Source organism: Eretmochelys imbricata, chromosome 15 (assembly GCF_965152235.1).
Source record: "Eretmochelys imbricata isolate rEreImb1 chromosome 15, rEreImb1.hap1, whole genome shotgun sequence".
NCBI classification, from domain to species: Eukaryota; Metazoa; Chordata; order Testudines; family Cheloniidae; genus Eretmochelys; species Eretmochelys imbricata.
The window spans coordinates 26,052,102-26,078,238 of record NC_135586.1 but is presented as its reverse complement, the minus strand read 5'-3'; the positions used below and the strand labels follow the sequence as shown (position 1 = coordinate 26,078,238).

The 26,137-nt window shown below is 38.2% G+C and overlaps 1 protein-coding gene across 1 annotated transcript in view; it reads left to right on the top strand.

Annotated features, from left to right (window-relative positions):
- The window catches only part of ATP2A2 (ATPase sarcoplasmic/endoplasmic reticulum Ca2+ transporting 2), a 69,962-nt gene that overhangs the window by 8,030 nt on the left and 35,795 nt on the right, over window positions 1-26,137 (top strand). Inside the window, exons 4-5 of the mRNA XM_077835433.1 lie at window positions 3,959-4,063; window positions 15,279-15,417. Of these exons, the coding sequence (XP_077691559.1) occupies window positions 3,959-4,063; window positions 15,279-15,417 (244 nt within the window). The remainder of the gene's footprint in view (window positions 1-3,958; window positions 4,064-15,278; window positions 15,418-26,137) is intronic.

Genomic DNA, 26,137 nt, shown 5'->3' with positions numbered 1-26,137 from the left:
AATGACTCCTGTTGTAACTTTGCACAGGTACAGTCACTAGAGTCATCTTGAAATACAGTAACTCCTCACTTAAAGTCGTCCTGGTTAACGTTGTTTCGTTGTTACATTGCTGATCAATTAGGGAACATGCTTGTTTAAAGTGTGCCTTATAAGGTCGCTTGGCAGCTGCCTGTTTGTCCACTGCTTGCAGGAAGAGTATCCCGTTGCAGCTAGCTGGGAGCTTGGAACCAGGGTGGACCGGCAGCCCCCCATCAGCTCCCGTTCCCCTAAGTTCCCTGTGCAGCAGCCACCCAGCAGGCTATCATCTGCCCACAGTTCAGCTGTCCCTCCCCCCACTGCAATGTGCTGCTCCTGCCCTCTGCCTTGGAGTTGCTCTCCAGAGCCTCCTGCTTGCTGGGGGGGAGAAGAGAAAGGGGGGGGATAATGTCAGGGTGTCCCCCTGCACCCCGCTTACCCCATCTCCATAGAGCAGGGGGGACACATGACAGGGCTCAGGAGGGAGGGAACTTCCTGGCAGCAGTTGCTGTGTCTCAGCTTGCTGATTAACTTAACAAGGTAGTGTACTGTACTTAAGAGTGGTGTCAGTGTACTTAAAGGGGAAATGCGCATCTCTCTCTCACACACTCACACAGTGTGTCTCTTTCTGTTTGCCATGCTGTCTCCCTTCCCTCCATTCATGCTGTCTTGTAGAGTGTGAGGCTACATTAACAACAATGAGTTAACCCTTGAGGGCTCAGCCAAGTGCTAGTTCATCATTTAGCAGTAAGGCATTCCCTGGGCAATATCCCACCCTCTGACTCCTCCACCTCAACCAAGCTTCACAATCATCGCTGTGTACAGTATTAAATTGTTTGTTTAGAACTTATAGAGTGTGTGTGTGTGTATATATATATATATATATATATATATGTATGTATGTATATATATATATATATATAAATGGAGGGGGGGTTAGGTTCCAGGAAAAAAATTTTTAGCCCAAAAAAAAAAATCCCTGGAACGTAACCCCCCATTTAAAATAATTCTTATGGGGAAATTGGATTCGCTTAACATCGTTTTGCTTGTAGTCGCATTTTTCAGGAACATAACTACAGCATTAAGTGAGGAGTTACTGTATAGGAAAATTTTCTCATTTTTAGACCCCAAGAATTATTCTGCTAACAAGTCTCTTGCTAATTGTAGTTCGAATTAATAGGAACACTTAAATTTTACCCTTGTCAAATGTTTTTGAAAGGTTCATGTTTTGGGAACCGCAGTTGTTGGGCTTCTAAAACATCTTAAGGATTTTGATCTGGCTCTCTTCTTGATTTATGGTATCAGTACACCTGTGGTTAAGACTTAAAACAAGCTGTCACATTTGCTCTCTTATGATCTCTGTCTGAATTTCGGCTGGTCTCTTAGAGCAGAGGTTGGGGTAGGCCCACCTGGGGGTGCGGAATGTGTTCGGGGGGGGGAGGGGAAGGAGGAAGAGAAGCTTTAGAGAGGTGAAAAAAGTACTGCATACGTTTTACCCATAGCAATGGATAACTAGCAAAGCTGATTCCTCCAGATGTACCGGGTCCTCTGATGGCACTGTGCATTTGACTGTAGATGGCGCTGTGCATTTTGATGGATTTCTGTTAAGCTTGCACAGCATTATACAACATCATTGCCATCTGTATGTTAATCTGTTTGCTACGACATGGTGTGCACATTTAATTGTAAGCATCGGTCACAAGCGCAGTTTTGCTTTTGCTCTTATTACAATGGGTCGTTGGCTTTGTTTGAATCAATGTCTTACTGTTAATATTGAATGAGAGTTGCATGGTGTTTTTTTAATCAATATATGTACTTGTGTGGCGGGGCTGCTTAAACTACTACAGACACAAAAAAGGGGGGGCACAATCAAATAAATGTGAGAACCACTGTCTTAGATACTTGATACTATTGAGCATCAGTGTACTGATACTGAGCCTAACACAATGCTGCCTTGCCTGTCACGATATTGGACATTTCCTCTATCCTAATAAAATCTGCTCTCATATTGGTCTTGCTTGGTGGTTCAGATTGTTTCTGTTCAAGGCTCTTGTGCTGTTGCTCCTTCATCCTTTTTAACATCCTGGAGTGTTTCACAATTGAGCAGTAGTTCTAGTGCAGCATGATAGCAGAATGATGGTGTCTTTAGTAACTGCTTGCTTTTTGGCCTATTTGGTAAGGTGCTTCTGAGTTGGTCAGTGACTCATACTGGTGTTGCCTGACTAGTGGCACTAATTATTTCTACACATTATTCCCATTTATTGTCATTTAACGGGCTTCCTGTTGCTCAACATGTTGCTTAAAGAATTAGACTGTCTCCTCAGTTATTGCAGAATTTTGCCTGAACTTATTCAGTGAATAGGCCTTTTCCATATGTGCCTGAAGTGCTTGAGACTAGTAAATGACAAAAGTCTAAAGAATCCCCAGACTTCATCTGAAGCCTTACAAGTATAGAATCATTAGGTGCCTTGTCCTCCTGCTTGGGAATGTATTAAAGGTGAGCTGAGGAAAAAGCCACATTGTTAGATCTTTACATAGACCTCCCCTAGTTGATTTAGCTCCCGCCCCCACTTTTTAATTAAGAGTTTTTTGCTTCCGTGATCTGCCATTTTTAATGTGACTGTTGGGTACCCTGACTGGAAAGCTTAAGAGGAGCACTATAGGCAGGCATCTAAGTTCCCTCTAAACTGCATGGCTGTGCAGCAGGCTATCAAGGGCTGCGCAGCAGGGGAGAGGCGTCTTTCCCCAGGTCCCAGCCTCGGAGCTGCTGGGGAGGGGGCTGGGGGAAGTCGTCTCTCTCCCCACCCCAGAGCCTGCACCCCTAGCTGGAGCCCTCACCCCTCCCACACACACACACCCCAACTCTCTGCCCCAGCCCTGAGCCCCCTCCCACACTCCAAACCCCTCAGCCCCACCCCCACCACACACCACCTCCATATTGGTGCACATAAAAAAATTTATTCCGCACATGGATCTAAAAAAATAGAGGGAACATTGGCAGCCATGTTGCTTTTTCCAATTCTCTCCCATTTTAAACTTGGAGGTTTTTATTTAAATTCATCTTCATCACCTTTTGTGCAGTCCCTTTTTTTAAATGGGGAAGAGAGGCATTTCACTTTTGTAGAATAAGTATTAGTAGAAAATCCCCACCACAAACTGATATTTACAAACGGGGGGACAACTATTCGTTGATATCGTCAGTCGATGGCATGGTTCTGTGCCAGAATACAAACCAGTGGCCAGTCAGGAAAAAAGTCCAATCAGATTATAAGTATAAAGTTGCAGTAATCTTTTAAATATGTAAATACCTTGCAGTGCCTGTTACAAAAGTGCCATGTGATGCCTTTTCTCACTTTCAGGTGGCATTGTAAGTAAGAAGCGGGCAGCACTATCTCCCATAAATGTAAACAAATGTTTGTCTTAGTGATTGGCTGAACAAAAAGTAGGACTGAGTGGACTTGTAGGCTCTAAAGTTTTACATTTTGTTTTTGAGTGTAGTTATGTTAAAAAAAAATCTGCATTTGTAAGTTGATCTTTCACGATAAAGAGATCACGCTACAGTACTTGTATGAGGTGAATTGAAATACTCTTTCTTTTATCACTAACAGTGCAAATATTTGTAATAAAAATAATATAAAGTGTGCACTGTATACTTTGTATTGTGTTTGTAATTGAAATCATTGTATTTGAAAATGTAGAAAAACATCCCAAAATATTTAATAAACTTCAATTGGTATTCTGTTGTTTAGCATGCAATTAAAACCACAATTGGGATTAATTTTTTTTAAAACAGAATTAATTTTTTTGCATTAATCATATGAGTTGACTACAATTTAATCTACAGCCCTAGTGATAACATCATAGATATTTCTGTGAAAATTCTACCACTCCATGTTTTGTGTATCTGTTGTATTATTTAGATTAACTGTGATTTCTCTTGCAGGTTTTGGCCTGGTTTGAAGAAGGTGAAGAAACAATCACAGCATTTGTAGAACCTTTTGTAATCTTACTTATATTAGTTGCTAATGCAATTGTGGGTGTGTGGCAGGTAAGCAAACATTTTTGTAATACCAAACCTCAGAAACCCTTTAGGCTCTTGATTAGTAGCAGTAGATGTTTGTACAGTACAGATTTTATAAGTAGTATAGGCATATACCAAAAGTACTATATACATTGTTAACATTAAATTACTTGGAACCAAAATCATAACATGAATTCTGTCCTGAAGTGTTGACCCAAAGCAAAAATGGAAGCTACAGAAATGTTAAACACATGGGTAGACTAAAACACCCAACACAGAATACCTTATGGATGTGTTTGGCCATAGTCTTGCTTTCTGTATCTTTCAGCACTTTAGGAAAGAGGTTGTTCATAGTAGAAACCATTCATTAAATAATTGATTCTGTTCTTGAATATTTAATATTTGTTTCAACAGCAAATAAAAATTACTTCAAAACCAGATAGCAAAACTAAAATCTTTAAAGTTGCAATTGAATAAAGGATGGGGAAATTGTGTATCTAGCTTCTTGTAGCTGTCTTTCATTGAGAAAATGTTAGCTTTACTATGAAGCTCCTGTAATGTGTGTGCTAGTCCATATGGGTGACTACAGTATAACATGTTTTCCATCTTACACTGCTCATGGCAAAACAGCTTAAAAACTAAAGAAATTACTTTAAATCTTTCTATTAGTTACTTACAGTGGTTCAGACTGGAATTCTGACTCCTAAAATCCTTTACAGTTTGCTTTATGATATTGCCAGTGGAGGTGGGTTGGATTAGGAAAAGAAGCCTTAATGACAAGGAGAATGTGGGGGGGCAAGTGGGAGGAGAATGTATGCGAATACTGATGGCTGAAGGTGGCAGTGAATTAGTAAGGGACAGAATATTTTTAAAGAGGAGACTGTTATAGCTAAAATGAAATATTAAGTACAGAGGGTTTGATAAATTAGTTAACAGGAGCTTTACATTTATTTAAAGTGTTTGTTTACTCTTGCTAAATAATGGGATTACATTTTATTATGAAATCCTATTTTCAGATGATAAAACATGAATGTTATCCATGCAGAAACTTGACTGGAAGTTCCATCTGAAAATATACTAGAATTTCAAATAGAAACTTAAAATTGGTTCGGAACTTTAATTACAGACATGAACAACTTTTTTGAGACTTCAAAGGGTCTTTTTACAATAAAGACCTACCATTTTGTGCAGCTCAGTCTAAAACCTGATAAGGTAAAAAGCCTTTCTCTCCAGGAATAAGATGTTTTTTCAAAATAAAGTTTAATTGCTGTTGACAGTTCTGAGCCTGCTTATGATAGAAGAAACCATGCTGTAAAATAAACTTTGTTACTGGCATTTTGATGATGAAGACTTTACAATCACATCCTACTTCAATATTGGCTTAATCATAAATTGCAGTATTTTTTAAAAAGTATTTAAATATTTTGCTCTAAAGTGACTTGTGATTAAGCCAACATAAAAACAGCATAGAGATTTCAGTCTTGCCAGTTGATTACCACATTGCCAGTGACAAAAATACTTTTTTTTACAGCAAGATGATTACTGTCCTGTAGACTTAGAAATAGCAGTAATTAATCTTTGTTTTTCAAAGTAAGATCATCTATGTCAAGCAATACCTTGCTTTACCTTATTTTATCAGCTTTGAGCCTATTTGCCTAACCAAAATGGATGCAGTTCTCTAAAATATTTAGTATGTCTTTTGGTACGTCACTGATGTAATGGTGTGTAGTGCGTTCTGGTAGACTAACTGAACAAATTTCTAGTATAGTACAATAAGGTAAATTCAGGAAGGCCAGGTAATCAGGACAACAGTTTGCCTGAAAACTGGTTCCATGCTTGTTGCATCTTTATCCAAGGGTGGTACTCTTCCAGACTAAAAAAACCCACAAACAAATCCCACAATTTTTTTTTAAAATGTATTGATTGATTGATTTTTTGATTGTGCAAATCTGTTTCAGTAGCTCATCTGACACTTGGTTTCATTTAAATTGAAAGTCACCTTAAGACAGCTACATAGTATATCTAAGATTAGTTGTAATACATGTGCCTTGACAGAGCAGCAGAGAGAACCCCACAAAACTGCTTGCTTACTTAAAAATCCATATTACAATGGGAAAACATCAAACATGTTGGGTGTTTGCAAACAGAATCTAAAAAACAGAGCATAAAACATATCTTGTTTCAGTTATTTGATCTAAGTATTTTAGTACTTCTTGACTTGCCCACACCCAGTATTTTGGGTGTTAAAGCAGCTTGTGCTGTGATGTCACTTTAAAAATGGAATCTAAATACCAAGTGACTGAAGTTTCTACTTGTAAAGATAGTATTAGCACCTTATGAGAACTTGGAACACACAGAATAAGAAAATGCTACAAAGTGTTGTTGTTTTTGTTTTAACTGAGTTTGGTAATTGTGGAGCAGTTAGAATTGTTACATGTACAACATACCTGATTCAAACCCACAAAAGAAAGGAAACAAAAAATTAAGTCATCAAACAGGACATACCCTCTTTACCACAGGAAAGCCTTACTAAAACTACAGTATACCACTAACCACACATCACAGCTTTAACTCTGACCCCCTCAACCTTTCCTTCTCCACATGCCCTTTTCCTAAACTACCCTTTCCTAATAGTATTACTTGTGGAGGTTTGCTGTGGTGTTGTATTGTCATGGGGTAGTGTAGTAAAGAGTGTGGTGGAACGATGGCATCCATAGCAGAGTCAAGGCTGAGGGGTATGGTAGCTGCAGTTATGGTAAAATGTGTGCGTGTGGACGAAGAAGCTATGTTCTGTTAGGTGGCTTAATTTTTCCTTTCTTTTATGGGTTTGAGTGAGGTTTACGTGTGTAACAACCCTAACTACTTCACAACAGTTGTTTGTATATTATCTTCCCAGTTCTCTAATGTTTTAGTGGGGGCTTGGTATTGGACAAAAGTGGGAGGTGGTTTTTATGGGGTGGGTGTAAAATGCAGCTGCTGACAGATTTTTATGCACCAATAGCTGCTGCACCAGTATCCTCACATGCCAGGAGCTATACATAAATTCTCTGTTGGCAACTGTTTGTGCTTAAACATTTGCTTAGTATGAACTGCCAGAAGTCACCTGAAATTAGAACTGGCTGGAAGAAGGGAATCCCTTTCGGGGGGGGAGTTAAGTCCTCCCAAATCTGGACAAAATGTTGAAACTGACATTTTTTTTATGGAAAGGAATTTAAAGAAAAACAATTTTTTTGGTTTCCCAGCTGCACCCCCAAGAAAGCTTTTATCAGTTTCACTTACGGGAGCTGGGGGAAGGTGGAGCCCTGGTAGTGCTCTTCCTCTCCATCTCTGAGCTAGCCTGCCAGGAAAGTGAAATTGACAATTGCTGTCCTAAGTGGGCAGCCAGGGAACAGTTACTTCCATTTTCCCAGTGAAAAAATCAATTTCCTTTATAAAATCAATTTATTTGTGGGAAAACTCTGATTTTTGTGCAAAGTACATTTTTTATCAGCAAATATTCTGGCAAAAATTTTGACCAGCAGTATCTGAAATCCAAACTTTTTTCCATAGAAAAACTACATTCTTCCAGATCTACTCAGGACCAATCCCTCTAACAAATTTTGTGTAGATACATAACGTTAGAAGAGATCAGTTGACAATTGATGGTATACTATGAAGGAAAAAACTCAGCCAGAACCACATTTCAAATTTTTTCTATTTAAGAGTATATATTATGAAGGAAAACCAAAACTACATAGACAATACAAAGGGCCTAAATATTAACCCTATATGAAATGTCATACTAAAAGGCTAGTGGCTTTTAGAGGAAAAACAAGATGTTTATGATCCACCTCAAGGTCATTTTAGAACAGTGGTGGCTAAGTTGCAGCCTGCGGGCCGCATGTGGCCCATCAGGGTAATCCATTGCTGGGCTGCGATACAGTGTTTACGTTGACCGTCGGCATCATGGCCTCCCGCAGTTCCCAGTGGCCATGGTTCACAACTCCCAGCCAATGGGAGTTGCAGGAAGCAGCAGCCAGCATGTTCCTGTAGCCTGCGCCGCTTTCTGCCGCTCCCATTGACCAGGAACAGTGAACCACTGCCACTGGGAGCTGAGGGCAGCCGTGCCTGCAGACAGTCAATGTAAACACTGTCTCGTGACCCGCCAGCAGATTACCCTGATGGGCCGCAGGTTGCCCACCACTGTTTTAGAACTGAACTTATCTATGGAGTCACCACCAGAGTGCTTCCATAATATAGTAGCTTAAAGCCCATGCAGTTGGACAGGTTTGGGACTTGGACTAGGTAAACTATTATCTAAGCAGTTTTTCTCATACAACCAATGAAATTGTTGCATGAAAACAAGATGTAGAGCGAAGTTGGGGATTGGTGGTTACCTCAGATATCACAATGGTTTGGGACTCTTAGGCATATATCTGTGCCATGCTTACTTTAGCTGTATACCACACAGGTATAATTCATGAAGTCAAAATGGCTGAGAACTTAAAAATTGGGCTCTAACAGACTGCAAAACTTAGTGATTCAACCTATTGATATTCTGAACAAAGAACTTTCAGTCATGATTGTAGCAGTTTCCATCGCTTCCCACTGACTCATATTCTAGACTGCCAATCCTGGAATCTTATTGTATGGATATTTGCTATCTGCATACTATTAAATATACAAGATTAAGTTTTATTATCTGATTCAGTGATCTTTCTAAATATAAAGAGTAATGTGAATCTGTATTCCATACTACGATGAAAACCTGAATCTTCACATTTGTATTTAGTAAAAAATACAGGTCCACTACACACAGTATGCATTTCTAAATTTGGTGTGTTGCTTCTCTGAAGTTAAGTAGGCAGTATTGTTTTACTTGGATTCAAATAGCCATACTAGTTTACTTTTTATTATTTAATTTTTATTTGGTTTTGATTTTAAGGCTTTGATGTGGAGATTTGAGTAGTTACAATTTCAAATTAATGGTAATAGCTGACTAATCTAAACTTTCAGGGTTTTTAACTAATGTCCAAATTTTAGTTGTAGATAATCAAATTTAACAGAGGCAAAAAACTTGACTTCTTAACCAGGGATTTCAGTTGGCAGCACAATTCTAATTTTCTGGTTAAATGCTGCCCAAAGCAATTTATCATCTTAAATTACAAATGGGTAAACTTTTATTGGGTACTTTTTTATTTTAGAGGCATGCTCTTAATAATATAAAAATATTCAACACATTACTTTGCAGCTGAAAATGTTCAGGAATTCAGTGATTTTGACAGTTGAAGGGAAATATTGTATGGTGACATGCAAATGCTGCTGCAGATTTTACCTTTCATCCTTCAAACTTTTCCCTGCTAAATTAATTCTAAAGTTTTATAAAACCTACGTAGTTCAAATATTTTACAACTTTGAAGAGACACTGTAGTCAGCATGTCTCAGAAAATGCATAGTCTCATGTGTTGTACTGTAGCTATTTTTGTGATGTCAGATTTTTCAAAAATTTTAATATCACAGGTGTCTCAGTTGAATACATGAGTTATCTGATGTGGCATACTTATGTGGAACATACCAATAGAGCAGTTGTTTACACCTTTTCCTCTCACTCTCAAAGCTGAAGTGATGTTAGTGACATAGTACTTGTTGTTTTTGGAAGCTTTGTTCAAGTTTGTCAAAATCTAGGGTCTTTACTACTTTAATAACTAAGTTATCCAATTAGGTTTGTATAGGCACTGTACATCGTGCCACAAAGAACTTACAGTCCTAAAAGAGGTTTTTTTCCTAAAAAAAAAAAAAAAAAAAATTGCAAGGAATATAAAAGCTCTTCTTCTGGTGTTGGATTGGAATAAATTAATACTTAATGTTGGTTTAAAACTCTCCCCAACTAAAGCTAGTGAAGATGGGGGAATAAAGTTTACTGCAGGTTAGCAAGGCAACCATATTTATGCTTTGGGTTTTACCCCACTCTCGAATGAATGCACAAGTCTAATTTAGCAAGAGAAAAAGCTAATGTGTAAAATACCCTTGTTTATTGAAGCCTCCCTAATAGACCAGCTTTTTTCTGTTAGTATACATTGCAGCAAAGACTTTGCTGTTAACTACTCACCTGGAAAGCAAGTATGACAAAATTAATTCAAAGAAAAAGATCCAAAGTGTATAATGGGCACTCAGCTGAAGGCTGTAGATCAGAAACCTTCTGATTTCCATGCTGAAAGAATCAAAGGCATTCTTTGAACCATTTAGATAAATTTAAATGGTTACACTTGTGTGCTGATTTGTTTAAAGCTATTAAAACCCCAAGAGACTTGCACTGAAGTCAGTGCACCTACATAATGCCTTTTGACTTAGATTTGTGAATAACTTGTACATTTGGAGAATTGTCCAAGAAAAATTTAAATTCTCTTAAATTCATATAATAGATTTAAAATAGCTCTCCATCATGAGAGCATTTACTCTAATGGAAAACAGCCAGGAAATTATAAATGGTTTGTCATTGCTGGTATATTCAAACTTTTCTTGCTGTGGCTTTTTTTTTAAATAAAGAAGACTCTTGTGAATATCAAGTCTTTTTACATATATAGTTCAGTAGATATGTCCATTGAAATTAATGGAATGTGTGAGTAAATCCACTGCACTGCTTTGAAAAACTAAGCCTTCAAAGTTAAGATTGTAAGATCCTGCCCATTATCAGCCTGACTGTGTCACCACAACCTCCTAACAAAAAAGAAAACAACCCCTTCTGATCTGCTTTCTCTATAAAATTACTTTCCTCTAATCCCTACCAAAAATAACATTTTTGGAAAATCAGTTAATATTTACAGATGACTTTTTAATTCACTCAATGCAAAAAACTTTATAAATAACTTCTCTTGTTTCATACAGGAGTCCTTAATGAGAACTAGTGCATAGGACTACTTTGTTACCAAGTTAGAATATAAGTGTTTCTAGTCAGTTAGAGCAGAACTATGAATGTATTAACTTCTGTGTGGCAGAGTAAATACTACAAACTCTGCGTCCTCTGCCTAATCTAAACCTTCTAAAATAAAATCAAACGCTCTTTCATGTGAAGAAATTGTCTTTAAAATATTTTTCGCACTAAAATATGATGTCTCATCAGAGCCTCTGAGTTCTTGTTCTTGGCAGTTGGTATCTTTACACCTACATACCTCCCACTTTAATTTAAAAAAAAAAAGTGTAGGATACATTATGACAGTCATTGTGCCACCTTCCTCCTCCCCTTCAATCCCCGCTCTTGACTGCAGTAGCTCCTTGCAGCAGCATCACTGGAAGAAGGTGACAGTCCCTCAACCTCCCATACCTGCTAAGGAAATAGTCCCTGTGAGTAAGGCAGTGGTCAGGATGGAAAGAGCTGTGTCCTGGAGGTACTCTTGTGTCCTGCAGGTACTCTTGTATGCTGAAGAGTGAGAATGGGGAGGGCTATGGAAATTGCTTCATCAGAGCAGCTCCTTTGTCTTGGAGTAAATCCCAGTGAGGCTAATGTGGTTCTTCCGTGCAGAATCTCCATACCTCTCCTCCCAGTGTGGTCCTGAAATACTAGAATCTTCATCCCCATCCATGAAAAGGCAAGTGACAGAATAATCAACGCACATGCAATTGTAAGAGGGGGAGAGGTAGTGATATCTTCTGACCAGCCGTGGTACTGGCACTTTCTATCCAGTAAGCTCAAGAGAAGGCCACTTTGAACTGCCCCCTGTCCCTAGTAAACCAGAAGGGAGAGTTGAAGAGGAGAGCTTTTTGAAAGTGAGCAGACTTTCAGAGTGATATAATGGAATTTTGATGAGAGGGAGCTGTTATATTTTAGGGCTGAAACTTTCAAAGGTGCCTAATTGAAATTGGACATCCAATTCTTGTAATTTTAATGGTAACAGGGTCTCCAGATCTCTTAGGTAGTTTTGAAAATCTCCGCCTTGGCTTCCGCTTTTTGTTGGCAATTTATAGGGAAGCTAAAAATCCTCACTTACCCTTTAGGTGGGGTAAGGGTTACGGGGTGCATTTTTTGCCTTGCCTTTTTTTGTCCTTAAGGTCACAAGTGGGGAGCAAGAGAAGACTGCTATCCTCCATAAAAGTAGTTTGTTGCTTCTGCTAGATGCCATTTATAGGGGTAACTGGACTTTCAGCAACTTAATTTTTAAAAAGAACAACTTTGTGTACATTATATCTCTTGGAAATTCAATAAATATTTTCTTCCCCTTTGGAAAATTACTGCTGTGGGTAGGTGGATTATAATACTGTATTATTGATATGAATATTTACTCTAGAGGAATAACATTTGCAGTTTAACTTCAAGATTTCTTTTTCCAGTGCGTGTCTCTATGGTTTCTAGGTGCTAAAAGTCCAAAACCAGAAATCATTGGATCTGTTTGAGACCAAGGTAAAGTCAGTGTAGGAAAAAACTTCATATGTGGGTGTGTCCTCTAAAGTCTGGCTTCCTGCTTCTCCATGTCTCCCTCCCCCACAAGCATTCTCCTCAAATGCAGAGAAAATTAATTGGTGGTGGATATCTTTTTCTCTGGAAGATGGAGGGATTATACTATATAATATATTTTAAAAGATTAAAAATGTTTATACTTTTTAGTGCCTGTATCTGATTCTAGGTGATTCATCTATTCAAAACCATTCATTTCATACAGTTTTAAAATCTACAATATACTCACTTACATGCACATATAATAAAAAGTATCCGATCCTAATGCAATAATCCCTACATCAAAACTTTTACTTGGTGATAGGGTGAAAAATTCAAAAAGTAAATGAACTTGTGCAGTCAGGAAAAACTGCAAAAAGATTGAGTTTTTAAAAGAGCAGAATAAAAAAGTAATTAAATAGTTTTAATTCATTATCTAATATTTGAACATTGTAATTCAACACAAAAAAGAAATATGAGAGAATAACCTATCCTGGGTGTATTGGGTATAAAGAGATGTACTGGGTAAGTCACTATGTTCTTCTTTGGAAGAAACTTTACATGTTTAAATTAATCTGTCTTTAATCAATTTAAAAAACATTTCCTCTTTCAGCCTTTAAAGTTTTTAAATTATACTAATGGAGAATCCAGGCAGGAGCTCTGTCTTGACTCTCATGAAACTCTGTCTTGTTCTCTTTTTTGTTTTGTGGGTGATGGAGATGCAATTGTTGACATACTAAACAAACAAAAACATTCTGGATATTTCAGAGAGAACCAGTTTGGAGAAATGGATTTAAACTTTTGAAGGGCTGACTTTAGACCGTGAAGTAAAATTTCTTTTTGGCAATTTCAAATATTAGATTGGGGGGGAGGCTTGTTTTCTGATGTGGCATTTATTTATGTCTGATGACCCATGGATCTTGTTCTCTAAGATGGAATTAATTTATTGAGCTGCTAACTCTGAAGACTGCATTAACTAACATCTCCTATCAGATAGCTTCTATATTTGATTTGATAATTCTAATTTCTTTGGCCCTCAAATTTAATAAGGTCATTGAAATTTAGCAGACCTCAGGGCCTAACGGAAATTAAGATTCCAGTTACCTATCTGTATATGCAGAGTAACCTATACTCATGAGCAAGAGCTTAAATTCTGCTCTTCATCCAGTGGAGAGGAGAAATGACATGGGTTTAGGCCATACTCCCCAGCTTCCTTATACCTAAGGTAGCTCGTAGCTGCTAGTATTTATGGCGTCCCCATCTCTTCCCCCTGCCAGTTATTTCACAACATTCACCAGATCAGCTGATGTAATGTGTGTAGTTTAAGATGTTTTGTTGCCTGCTGGAACTGGTACTACACAGAGACCTGGCCCTGAGCAATCAGTTATGTGTTACCTGCTGAAAAATTAGGCTCTAATGGCTCATGGTTTGAATTTCCAAAGATAATTGTCTGCCTTTATACAGTTTTGACATCTACTAGACTAGAGAACCTTTGGCAGCTGGTGTAAGTCTGGAAAAGTTTTGTATACGTAAAAAGCATCCTCTTAAAATTTCTATACTCGACAGACTTAAAATGTCTGTACTAATATTGTTCTTAATTTCTCATCACAGTACTTCCACTGGTGGTAACAGCAGTAAATAAGCTGCTGGTGTTTTACTGGTTGTGTCAGGAACAGCAGGAGATAAGCTGCTGGTGTTTTACTGGTTGGGTCATCTAAACCTAGACAATACTATGTTTAAGGTGTTAGTGATCGATCTGTGCTACTGCTACCTCACTGCTATTTTCAGTGCACTAGCTTGGTCAAATCCAGGACATGTATATCTACTGAAGCTGGGAATTGCACCTCCCAGCTGCATTGTAGACATACCCATAGACGCTTTAAGAAAATAATAAAGTTTAAGGTCCAATCTGCTGTAACTCATTCATAGCTTAATTATGGAAAGAAGATTCAGGTTTGTGTTTTTGTGTATCGATGCTAAAAATAGTTACAATTTCTGTTTGTACTCTTTAGTGCGTTGCCGCCTTTTCTGGAGCTCTAGCTTTGGCACTATATCTGGGAAGTTGTAGGTACTTTGTTGGCAAGTAATGGGTGTGAAATGTCATGTAGTATCCTTACTTTACAAGTGCAAAGAAAAGAGCTTTTGGACAATAGTTATTTCCAAGCTAGATAACAAAGGAGCTGCTGTAAGTGGATATGTCCATGCCTCTTAATCTGACATGGTTCAAATGTGGCATAAAGACATAAAGGAGGGATACAAGAACAGTATTGGAGGAAGTTTAATGATTGGGTCTTTTTCACTATCTTAATTTCTATCAATAACTAGTGAAAACACCAGACTGATGTGGGATGGAGATATATTTGAGTCTCAAAGGAGGTGTTCTATTTAGCAAAGCACAGCTGAACTAGGGTACAACCATTTAGTTTTAATAGATGTTTCTGCTGGAGTGTTGCTTTGCATCAAACATAACTGTATGATCCCTTAAACTATAGTTCGTGTGAGCTCCAGCTACCAAAACATAATGGACATTCTGGAGAGGTAACTGCAAATTTTAAGGCAATGGCTTCTAGACCTTTGAAGGCTCACTAATATCTGAATTCTATTGTCGTGCTTTCCAGACTGCAACTTCACCTTGAAGTTGCAACCACATAATGGGGTAGGTCGAATAATTATCTTCTATGTGAATGAACACTGAATAACTGAGTAAGTAGTATTCATGTAGTGCTATATGTAGAAAACTAGAAGGTGACTATTCTAGCTGTCAGAATTGGCAGGACCTCTAGCTTTTAAAACCTCACATCTTATTTTTCCTTTTTTCCTTCCCCACCCCTCCAGGAAAGAAATGCTGAAAACGCTATTGAAGCTCTTAAAGAATATGAACCTGAAATGGGCAAAGTATATCGACAAGACAGAAAAAGTGTACAAAGGATTAAAGCAAGAGACATTGTCCCTGGTGATATTGTGGAAGTAGCTGGTGAGATACCTTTTATTAATAATACAGGTTACATATGTCTAAAAGGCCTTGGTTAATTTTAATAGTTTGAGGCCCTGGGTGGGATTTTTAAAAAATACAAGTTAGGCACCTCATTTATGCATTATTGAAAATTCGACCTCCTCCATTCATCTGTAATTACCTTACATTAAGTGAGTATTTTTATCTTTGAATTGTCTTAAGTTACTATTACCTTCTAAATTGGTAGACAATAGTAGGAAGGACATCTTTTGCTTTAACTGGATTACAGATTTTTACTATCTGTTATTTTTCCTTTTTGTTTGTATTTTTCACACAGCAATGGGGACAGGGAAAAAACCAAAAACACAATGTGCAAAGTAAACTTAACAAAACCAAATTTTTCTTTAATCTTCCCAATGTCACCATGTTAAATGTTATTTTTAATAGTTGGTAATTTTCAATTTTTTTAATTGAGCATCCTTTTTAATGATTAAAAAAAATGCCTGTAATAAAGCAGGATGGCTTCTATTGAAACACTGGTATTCAACTTCTAATCTTTCATCACTTCCTAAAAAATACAAGTAACATTCTCTTATACTTTGGAGAGACTGACATCTTGTAAGTGAAAATACATTGTTGTCTACTCCTAACTGGACTATCCGTGGTGGTTTCTTTCTTTTTTTCCCCTTTGTTTTAAGGATTTTGCTACTTAGTTTCTGCAAAAAATTCATAGGTGGATCTTGTTGAAAATATGTCACAAATGGTTGTATTCACAATTTTGTAGGCCTTACTGGCAGTCAGATGGCTATCCTTTAAAATAATTTAAGCTATACATCAATTTTTCTTCTGATCTTTCCTCCTACTTTGGATTTAGTTATTAGAGTAGCCATCCAGAGGGGAGATAACTATGTATCCTTAAAGTTGACTATCCTGCTATTTTTTAATATGCAGGGAAAGTATGCTCTCAAACTGAAGTAAGCATTGGCTCTTGGCCCAGGTTTTACTCATTCAGAAACTTTAAAATTCTTTAGCCCTGTCTTGAGCTTGTCTTATACATGGTAGCATGCAGTTATAGTGACCTTAGTTAACAGTAATTGATGTTTCTTGGGTATGTTGGAATCATCAGTCTTCAAGTGCTGTCTTTCTTTCTGAGACCCTATCACTGTTGATGGTTGACATTTTCGGTGCCTCTATTTGGGAGACACCCATATACCAGCCAAGTGTAAGATCATCTTCTCCTTCAAGAACAGATCTCATAAAAACAGTACCCCATCTACCTCCATGTCTTAGTCACCGAAATATTGAGGGATACAGACATTTCTTACATTTTGTGGTAGGCAGAGACCATTATCAGTATTGTGTCCTACCCTTCAGCCTCTCCGCCATGCCAAGGATCTTATCAAAATCCTCTCCGCTGTCACAACCCATCTTCGGCAGATGAGAGTACAGTTTTTCCCTACCTGGACAATTGGGTCCTGAAAGGTTACTCGTTCCTTGAGATATAAAGAGCAACTTGCATAAACCTATTGCTGTTCTACTCAGTGGGGCCTCTGCCTCAATACTGAAAAGTCTACTTTCACTCCAGTTCAATTAATAGATTTTTATCGGGGTCACTCAGGACTCCTCCACCACATCAGAGCATACTTGTCCCTCGACAAATTTGCCACTATGTCCAGCCTCATCTCAACAATACTACAGAGCCCACAAACCAGAATATGGGCATGAACTTTCTACACCTCACCCTACCCCCCCAACAGACAAGGTCTATCCAAGGAGTATTTGTACTTCTGAGGGTCATTGGTTCTTTAAACTGGTAGAAGGATCCACAAAAGGTGTGTGTGGGAGTTCTGTTCTTGGAGTCTCCTCCCACAAAGGTACTTGCTATAGACATCTCTCTGATAGGCCAGGGGACACACTTCCAAAACCTTTCAAGTCAGGGCAGATAGATCCTTCAGGAGGTAATCTTCCATATTGGTTTATTGTAACGAACCACTTGTCAGCACTTCCGACCCATCATAAGGGACCACCCAATCAGAATAATGCTGGACGACAGAGCAGCAACATAATAGATCAGCCTTCATGGAGGGGCAAGATCCCGGTCCTTTTGCACTAAATCCATAAAACTATGGAAGTAGTACATATCACGCTGCATACAGATCTCAGTAGTTTATCTACCAGGAGTATAGAACACAGAGGCGGACTTCCTTGGCAGGTTTTTCAGCATCAACCATAAGTGTGAGCTGAATAATGAGGTATTCCAAGAGAGGTCTTACCTGGGGTCATATACAGATGGATCTCTTTGTGACATCATCCAATGTGGAGTACAGAGGCTTCTGCTCAAGAGGAGGGCATGATCACAACTCGATGGGAGATGCCCTGGTCATTCCTTGGCCTCGCATATTGCTGTACACTTCTCCCCAACTCCCTTCCTGCTCAAAGTTCTGAAGAAATTGAAACACCATCGTGGCCAGGACAGGTATGGTTCCCAGGGCAGGTTCGCATGTCTCTGTGACTCCACTCTCTCCATCTTCTCCTGACAGCAAATCTTCTCACTCAGGAATCAGGATCCATCACCATCCAAACTTCAGTGCTTCACCTCAAGGCGTAGATACTATATGGCTCTCTGGTATAGAGCAAGACTGCTCCCGAGGTACAGACGGTATTGCTTCATAGCAGAAAACCCTTGACAAGGAAAACTTACCTGCAGAAATGGAAACTCTTCCAGACTTGGTACAGTCCCTGATCTGTGCCGCCTCTAGTCTAATGCACGTTCTCAATTACCTGTTCAATTTAAAAATCATGGGATTATTGCAGAGTTTCACCTAGCTGCCATCACAGCTTTTCACTCCCCCATTGAGAGGTTTCGGTCTTCACCACTACCCCCCCCCCCCCCCCCCAACCACTGAGGGATATCAAAGGCTTGTCAACCTCTTCCCACATGTTAAGGAACCAGTTCTGCCATGGGACCTAAACTTAGTCCTCAATGTGCTGAGGAAATTCCTCATTTGAACCAATGAGGAACTGTTCCCTCCTTCATATATCCCTTAAGACCTCATTCCTCATAACCATCAACTCTGCCAGGAGGGTGGGGGATCTTGGAGTCTTTAGGACTTCACCCAGGCTTTTCATCTCATTTGCAGAATGTATGAAAGGACAGACTGTCTCAACCAAAAAACTGTTCAAATGTACCTTCTACAGTAACTGGAGTCCTTTGAGATGTGTCCCTGTGGGTGCCCCACTTCCTGCCTGCCTTCCTTTCTGCCTTGGAGTCTTTCACTGAACTTTTGTGGTTGAGAGAATTAACCTGGTGGCAGGTCTGCCTGCTCTCTATATACCCTCATCTGAGCACAAGGATGTCTGGGATGCAGGGACAGACCCCCAGACACTACTGAGAATATCTCCAATCTAGAATGCACAGGCACGCACCTCCATGATGTGGAGTACCTATAGGGACACTTGGCCAAAAGCAGATATAAACATCAATTGCTGATTGTATTAACTGCTTTAATAAACTATGAAGTGGCATACTGTCTATGCATTTCAGTTAGTGTCACACTTCTCTTATGTCACTTTCTGTAATTCTGGTGTTCTACAGTCACGCTCTGACTTAAACAGAGGCTTTTTTGCTGTTAACCTCCTATTTTACAAACTAATTGGGAATGAAAAGTTCATGAAATTGAACATCTCAAAATTAGTGGGTATGGTGCAGAAGTGGCAATATGGTGCACTGCAAACTGACTTCCATTTAATTGACGTCATCGGAACATGAAAGGATGTTGATTTGTTCTTTGACACTGCTTTCCCGTTTTTTTAACTTTCATTAGGAAAAGTGATTTGTATAACTGGTCGTTCGTAAGATGGGTATTTGTAAAATCAAGGTTCTTCTATATGTATTTGTTTCAACAGCAAAAGGTCGCTGATTTTAATTGTTTTGTCTCGGGGGGGGGCACACAAAAGTGATGTAGGCTTTGGGGCTAGAAGCTTACTGCAGCAGTTTTGGACCTGACTTGAAGTGCCAGAAATAGAATAGTAATCTCCGAAAGCAATTTGCTTTGTCAGGGGGACACATTACTTCGGTATTATACTGTAAAGAATTATTAATAGAATTGCAAGTGGATAATCAGCCTGAGGGTATGTATTGTAGTTTGGCGCATCCAATTATAGGGAAATACTGACTGATTTAACTGTATTGCCAATTCACTGGAGTGCAGGTGAAACTGAATTGCTTGTTTTCAACTGAGCAACTTTTGTAAAACGGAGAAGACAGAGGGATCGTATTACTTGACTCTCTTTTTGTCCCTGTGAGGGGGGACTCTCTGAAACTACACATGGAACACCTGAGGAGCCAGCAGGCTTTCTACAGCACTACAAGATCTCCTTTCTGTGCCTCATTGACTCTAGTGGGGGATTTCTCTTAATAGAAGGCAGTAGTTGCTCGATTTTTGCAGTTGGAACAAAATTAACTTTTCTGAATATGCTAACTGCTTGAGAATTCTTAAGGCCATAAACATGTTATAGTATGAAAGTATATATTGGTGGTTAAAGTGACACACTGATGTGCAACTTGAATTAAAAACAAAATGTTAAACTGTGCAATAATTAGTTTTATTCTAATTGTGGTCTAACTGATTCATCTAACGTTTGCAGGAAGGTTCACATCAGTTACAGGAAACAGACATCATTACAGGACACCAGAGTTATGGGAATGTTTTGAATGCATTAGACATAAAAAAAAAAAAGCAAATACTTTTGTACTTGTCCACTCTTCTCATGACATTTTGAGGTTTGTTGAGGATATATTTAAACAAATGCATGCATCATCCAACTCTGACTACTCTGAGCATTTCAAACTTGAAGTGAAAGTAGTCTTGCTAAACTTGATGTTGCTTGTTTTCTTGGCAATGATTGATGCACTCATACTCTGTTTATTACAAAAATCTGTCTAGAGATGTGAGGCTGGGCTGTAAGTGAAGCTCTCATTCAAGCCAAAATATCACAAATAATGGGAGTATGACAACTAGCCTTTTTTGAATCTCTTCTGTAGTGGAGGATGGACTAGAGCTTTTAAAGACCTTGCTTTCAAAAGACATGTGTTTGCACATCATGCATTTGCAAGCCTAGTTCATGTACACAGTTGCCACAAATGTGCAAATTGGGTATTGTGGGCATAACCAGCTATGCAGTTAGGTTCAACTTGTCTAAAAGCATGCCTACTCAGTGACTCTGCTCTTGATAGGAGTTGCTGAGTGCTAGGCTCCCTTGAAAATCCAGCCCCACTTATGGAGGCTGCGCTCTTCTGAAAATCTAGCCATAATTGGCTAAATTTGTAATTGCAGGTGCAAACTAAGTGCTCAAGTACATACTCTTGCAATTGCAGTTGTGTGCCTGAACTGTTATACTTCTAGAGACCTATTTTTGTAGTAAACATGTTTATCAGAAAATATGGTCACTAAATTATTTGAGGCTTTTGCATGTATTCATGATACAAGATTACTGTGGTGAATGTTTGGGTAGGAGGTTGTCTTTTATATGGGAGGGTTTGATGGTGGGGTCTAGGTTTTGGTTTTTTTTCCTTTGTTTTTGCATATGCCGTCCCTTATAGTACAATTTAATCTACCCAATCAAGAATAGCAGATTGGATACTAAGTAACTTTTTAAAGCACTGATTTAAGGTGCTAGTTAACTTGAGTTCTTTTTTGTTTCTTATAATAGCTTTATTCCAACCTTTGATACCTAAATAAACATAATTTAACTTCAGAAGCACGTTTTTTCCCCCCCTCCTAACAATAAAAGCAAAGGGCATGATATAATTCAGAGTTTAGGAGTAGGATCCTCTTTTTAAAAATTATAATCTATTCAATTTGTGTGTGTCACTTATGAGCATAATTGCACTAACTAGGCATAATTCGACCACTATTTCGCATTGTTTATGGTTGCACATAATATTGATATTTGGCTTTTTATACATTGAAGATCATTAAAAAGGAACTTAAAGAAGTGAGCTGGGAGAGTCAAGTACAGTAGCTGCAAATGTCAACAAATGTGATACCTTACTGCAGCTACTGAATAGCATGCATGTACAGGTACCAGCGGGAATACTGTTTTGTTGTGTTTTTTTTTTTTTAAAGAGTTTTTTTTTTTTGTGCCCCGTTACTGTAGAAAACTCATGTTAAGCTTATTGGTAGTTGTTTACAGAACAGCATATTCAAATATTAGGAAACGTTTTAAAATTTAGTCACTTGTTGTATGATTATATTTACATCTGATTTGCAGAGCAGTCCTCTTATAGATTGTGACTTAAGTACTCTGTTGGCCTCTCAACATGTCATATTTTAAACTAAATGAACGTCTAGGCATTAGATTCTGTGAACAGACTTTTTTGAGTAATACTGCTTTCAGCTGCTTTCCTTGGATATTAGCAAAAATTATTGAATACATTTTGAATTCAGGTGACTACAGTAGTTATAACGAACATCCAAGATCTCTCCCCTTAGGACACAGGCTTAATACAAAAAGCTGTAAGAATAAATGCTTCAGCATAAATGAATTCAGATATGTAAGCTATATATTCTGTACTTTTTAAATGGCAGAAAACAATGCATTAAATTGTTTCAAACAAGGGAAAGCTCCTGGATGGGTAGAGAAGGGTAATATAATATACCATAGTTAGTGTCAAGACTTGGAGGTGAGAGAAACTGTCTGCATGCCTCTGTCTCAAGTGTAAGAGTATTTGGATGGCCTTTGACATGGTGTTTGCAAAAAGATGACCATGTAGGGAAGTGACCGAGCACTTCATACTGGGATACATATCTGGGCATGAAATTCTAGGCAGCGTGCCAATGACATTTGTGTGTCCAGGCAAGTGTCTCTCACCATTGAGTGGCGTAAATAACCAGGTGGTAGGTTTCGCTCTTATGTCAGTGGCATCTAAATTCGAGATACTTTCTGTAGGTTTTGACTAGCCCTACAATATCTTTCTGTCAAGAGGAGTTCTGACAGTTAGTTTGTATTTGGGCCTAACTTAGAAGTCTTGTCAGGAAGCTGTAGATTAAAATAGCATTTAAAAAAAAAAAGCTAAATACTTAATTTTCTGTGTGAGAATGATTTGAAAAGAATTTTGTAGTACTGAGGTGTTTAAATGAACTGTTCTCTAGTGAAGTTTGTTGTGGGCTAGAAGGTTACCCTAAAGACAATGAATGATAGATTACATGAAATAGACACACCTAGAAATAGATGATCGAGGAGCCAACTTCTTTACAATCATTGGGGAGGATGAAGAGGTCACTTACCTTTTCTTGTAATTTTTTTTCCATATTGGTGGATTTCTGGAGTCACCTGGGTGTAAGTTTACGGTAGCTGAAATAGATGTTTGCTTTCTGATGAGAAGAGAGGGGGCTGAGACTAGTTTAATATCCTTTCAAAGTGAAATAAAGTGAGCTGAAAAAAAGGAAGGCAGCTGATTAAGTAAACTTAGAGGCTAAGTGAAGATGCTCTTGGCAGGTGAAACAGTGGAGACCATGACCCACATGTTTATCTGGTTGAAGCCTCTATAAACATTAATTTTTTAAAGCAGTATCTGTTTCATGAAAACTACATCTTTCAGACATGGTTAAGCAGAGTTAGTGGAAAACAGGAATAATTTTGTGAGACTGGACGCATTTATATGGGAGCCTTTTAAAAGCTCATTAAAAATAATACAATTTTTATCTTGCTCTATTATCATAGTAACTGTATATCAGATATCTGGAGGACTGAGTTAATGTGTTTGGGACATATGCCTTAAGGTTTATTCACTGACTTCTGGTGGGCACAGTTCTCAGTACTCTAGTGTTGAAAATAAACTTGGTGTAGCTTAGTAACCAAAAGTTGACGAACAGAACAAATATCCAGATGTTATCCTCAAATGGCTTTTTAACTTTACTGCTCTGCTATAGAACTTGTCGGTTTTAAGACAGTCAAGCTTCCTGGAAATTGCATCCTTCTTACTGCGTAATTGCTGTCCATTTTAATAGACTAAAGTTTTTTGTTTTATTCAAAATGTTAAAATTAGTTTGGTTTCACTATGCCAAGTGATCATTCTAATGTTTAACAGGTGCATTTTGATACAACTACTTCAGTTGTTAGAGTTTGGGGTCCATCTGAGCAGTATCCTCCCAGAGGCTGCTCCGTGACTGCAGGAGCACAGTAGTCCCAGCCACCTCTTTTCGGTATGACCAGTGGACATCCACAGTGTTGCAAATCCACTCACGTCAAAGCCCCTGCATTCTCTCATGCATGGAGTCCTTGTGGTGTAGTCAGTCTGTCCATCTTCTTCCCCCACTTTTTGCTTAACAGATCCCTCTGTGTTTGCTGTTGGGGATGAGGAGGTTTTAGCCCTCAAAACTTATAGCAGAATCAGTGAAATGGTTGATGTTCTTATTCAGCTCTCTTAATCTTTTATCAAAATAAAGTGGACTATACAGAGAATACTACCGTGATGCATTGTATTTCTGTGCAACAAACATACCTTATCTATCTGTTCCAGCATATTAAACCAATCTTAATATTTAAATTAATAAGAAATGGCTATAAACTTGAATTGTATAGAAGTCCAATATTTTAAAAAGCAATTTCTAAAAATATCTATTCTGGAACAAATCAAATTACATTCTGCTATCTCAAATACTCAATTAGTGTGTTAACTCTTGAAAACTGATTACTGATTGTAGTGTATGTACTATTTAGTGTATGTTTTAAAGTGTGTTGTAAAAATGCCTGCTGTAATGAGTTCTCCTAAAAGCAGTCTCTAACCGGCTTTCCAGATGCATTCAACTGTAGTAATATGAAACGAATCCACCAATCTTTGTACAGTTGAGGGTATTTGGGAAAAGATTTGCAGTTCACCTTTTAATATTAGGGGTGCAAATAATCTAGGCTTTTGTGATAGAGCAGTTTGTTACAGCATTGGGGTTTTTCTTAAACCATTTATCTTACTTCCATAGAGCACTGATCTTAAGTCAAATACTTATTCTCAGAAGCTAAATATCTCTAAAATTGCAGACAATGAATACCTATAGTTGTCTGCACACCCTTCAACAGGGAATTTTGGCTGTGTCAAAGGCTGTTCTAATATTTATGGGGCTGTTTTGAGACATGGGGTTTGAACCTAACCTCATCGTACACTCTCGCTGAAATCAGTTGAATTGTATGAGATTGAAGCCATCCAGAAAGATTAGTGTCACTTCCAACACACATTCTTTAAGAATTTATAAAGGGAATATTGAATTTATATGCATTTTCTCGGTCTTGCAGCATTTCCCTTGTGAGTTACTGAACTATTAAGCAGAGCTAGAGAGAATGAGGCTGACTGATGAGATTCAGAACTTACCTGCTCTCGTATACCCTGAATAGAACTGAAGCTTCAACAGGGCACAAACAATACTAAACAAAATTCTTGAAAATCAAGGTAACTCTTAATACCATAGTGCCCTGGTACATTTTATTAGGGTGAAGAAAACTTGCTGTTCAAAACTAGAGTACACTGATAAAATATCAGTTGTTTACCTTTCATTTTCTGAACACATACAGTACTTCGCTAATAGATGTAACTACTGTTTGCTGCTGCTTCAGTGCTGAGTTGTGCCAGTGTCCTCCATTTATCTGGTCTGGCATAAGGTGAATCCGAATTGTTCTCCCCTTCCTTACTCTGTACTTTAGAGGAAATTAAGAGGTGACTTGTTTAGCCTATAACTACCTCCATGGGTAACAGAAATTTGATAATAGAAGGCTCTTCACTTTAGCAGACAAAAGTATAACAAGATCCAATAGCTGGAAACTGTTTTTTATTTGCAGTCTGAATGATCTAGATTCAAATTTTTCACTGAAATAGTCAGTAACTATTGAAACAACTCACCAATGGTGAAGAAAGGGGATTCTCCTTCACTGGAAAATTGAACTAGAGTATGTCTTTTAGAAAAAAAATCCAGTCTCGATTTACAAACAGGAATTAATTCCGAGAAGCCCTCTGGGCAGTATACAGAAGGTCAGACTAGATGACCACCGTGGTCCCTTCTGGCCTGATGCTCCTGAACAAACAAGCTGCTCTTCTGTCACTAGGCTATATTGATTGCTTTGGGGTTCCAGGTAACTTATAGGTGCGTTCTACCTTTGTTCCTTTCCCAAAAATCCCATCCCTTTTATATTAAAACACATACTCAAATATCATAATCAGACTTCTCTATGTATTGTATAAGTTTAATTGTAGTATAATTTATAAATAACACAGGTACAAAGCCAGTACAGATGGTACATTGGATTTTATCATAAATGTAATAGAGCACCTACCTCTATATCTCTCAAACATATGATGTTTTTTATTTGTCTGCGTGGGTAGTAATTGTAAGCAATATTAGCATAGTTAGAACTGAAGGGACTGTCATTGTTCATTTTTATCATCTCCCTCCTTCCCCAAAAGACCACATTTTTGGTGGGCTTATTACTTGATCATAAATAGTCCAGGTTAAGTCTTGATATTCCCTCTGCTCAGACCTTGCGTATTCATGAATGACTTTTCCCCTCATTCCTAAGAAGAAGAATTAAGTTCAGCCTCTTGTGAAAGGTTATTGTACAATAGTGGGCAAACTTAAGTTTTCTTGTTATGACAGTTTCTGCACTTTAATAGCATTCATTATTCTGTGTATAGGAAATATTTTGCAAAAGCTAGAATATGCAAACATGAGAAACTAAAGCTGTTCCCTGTAGC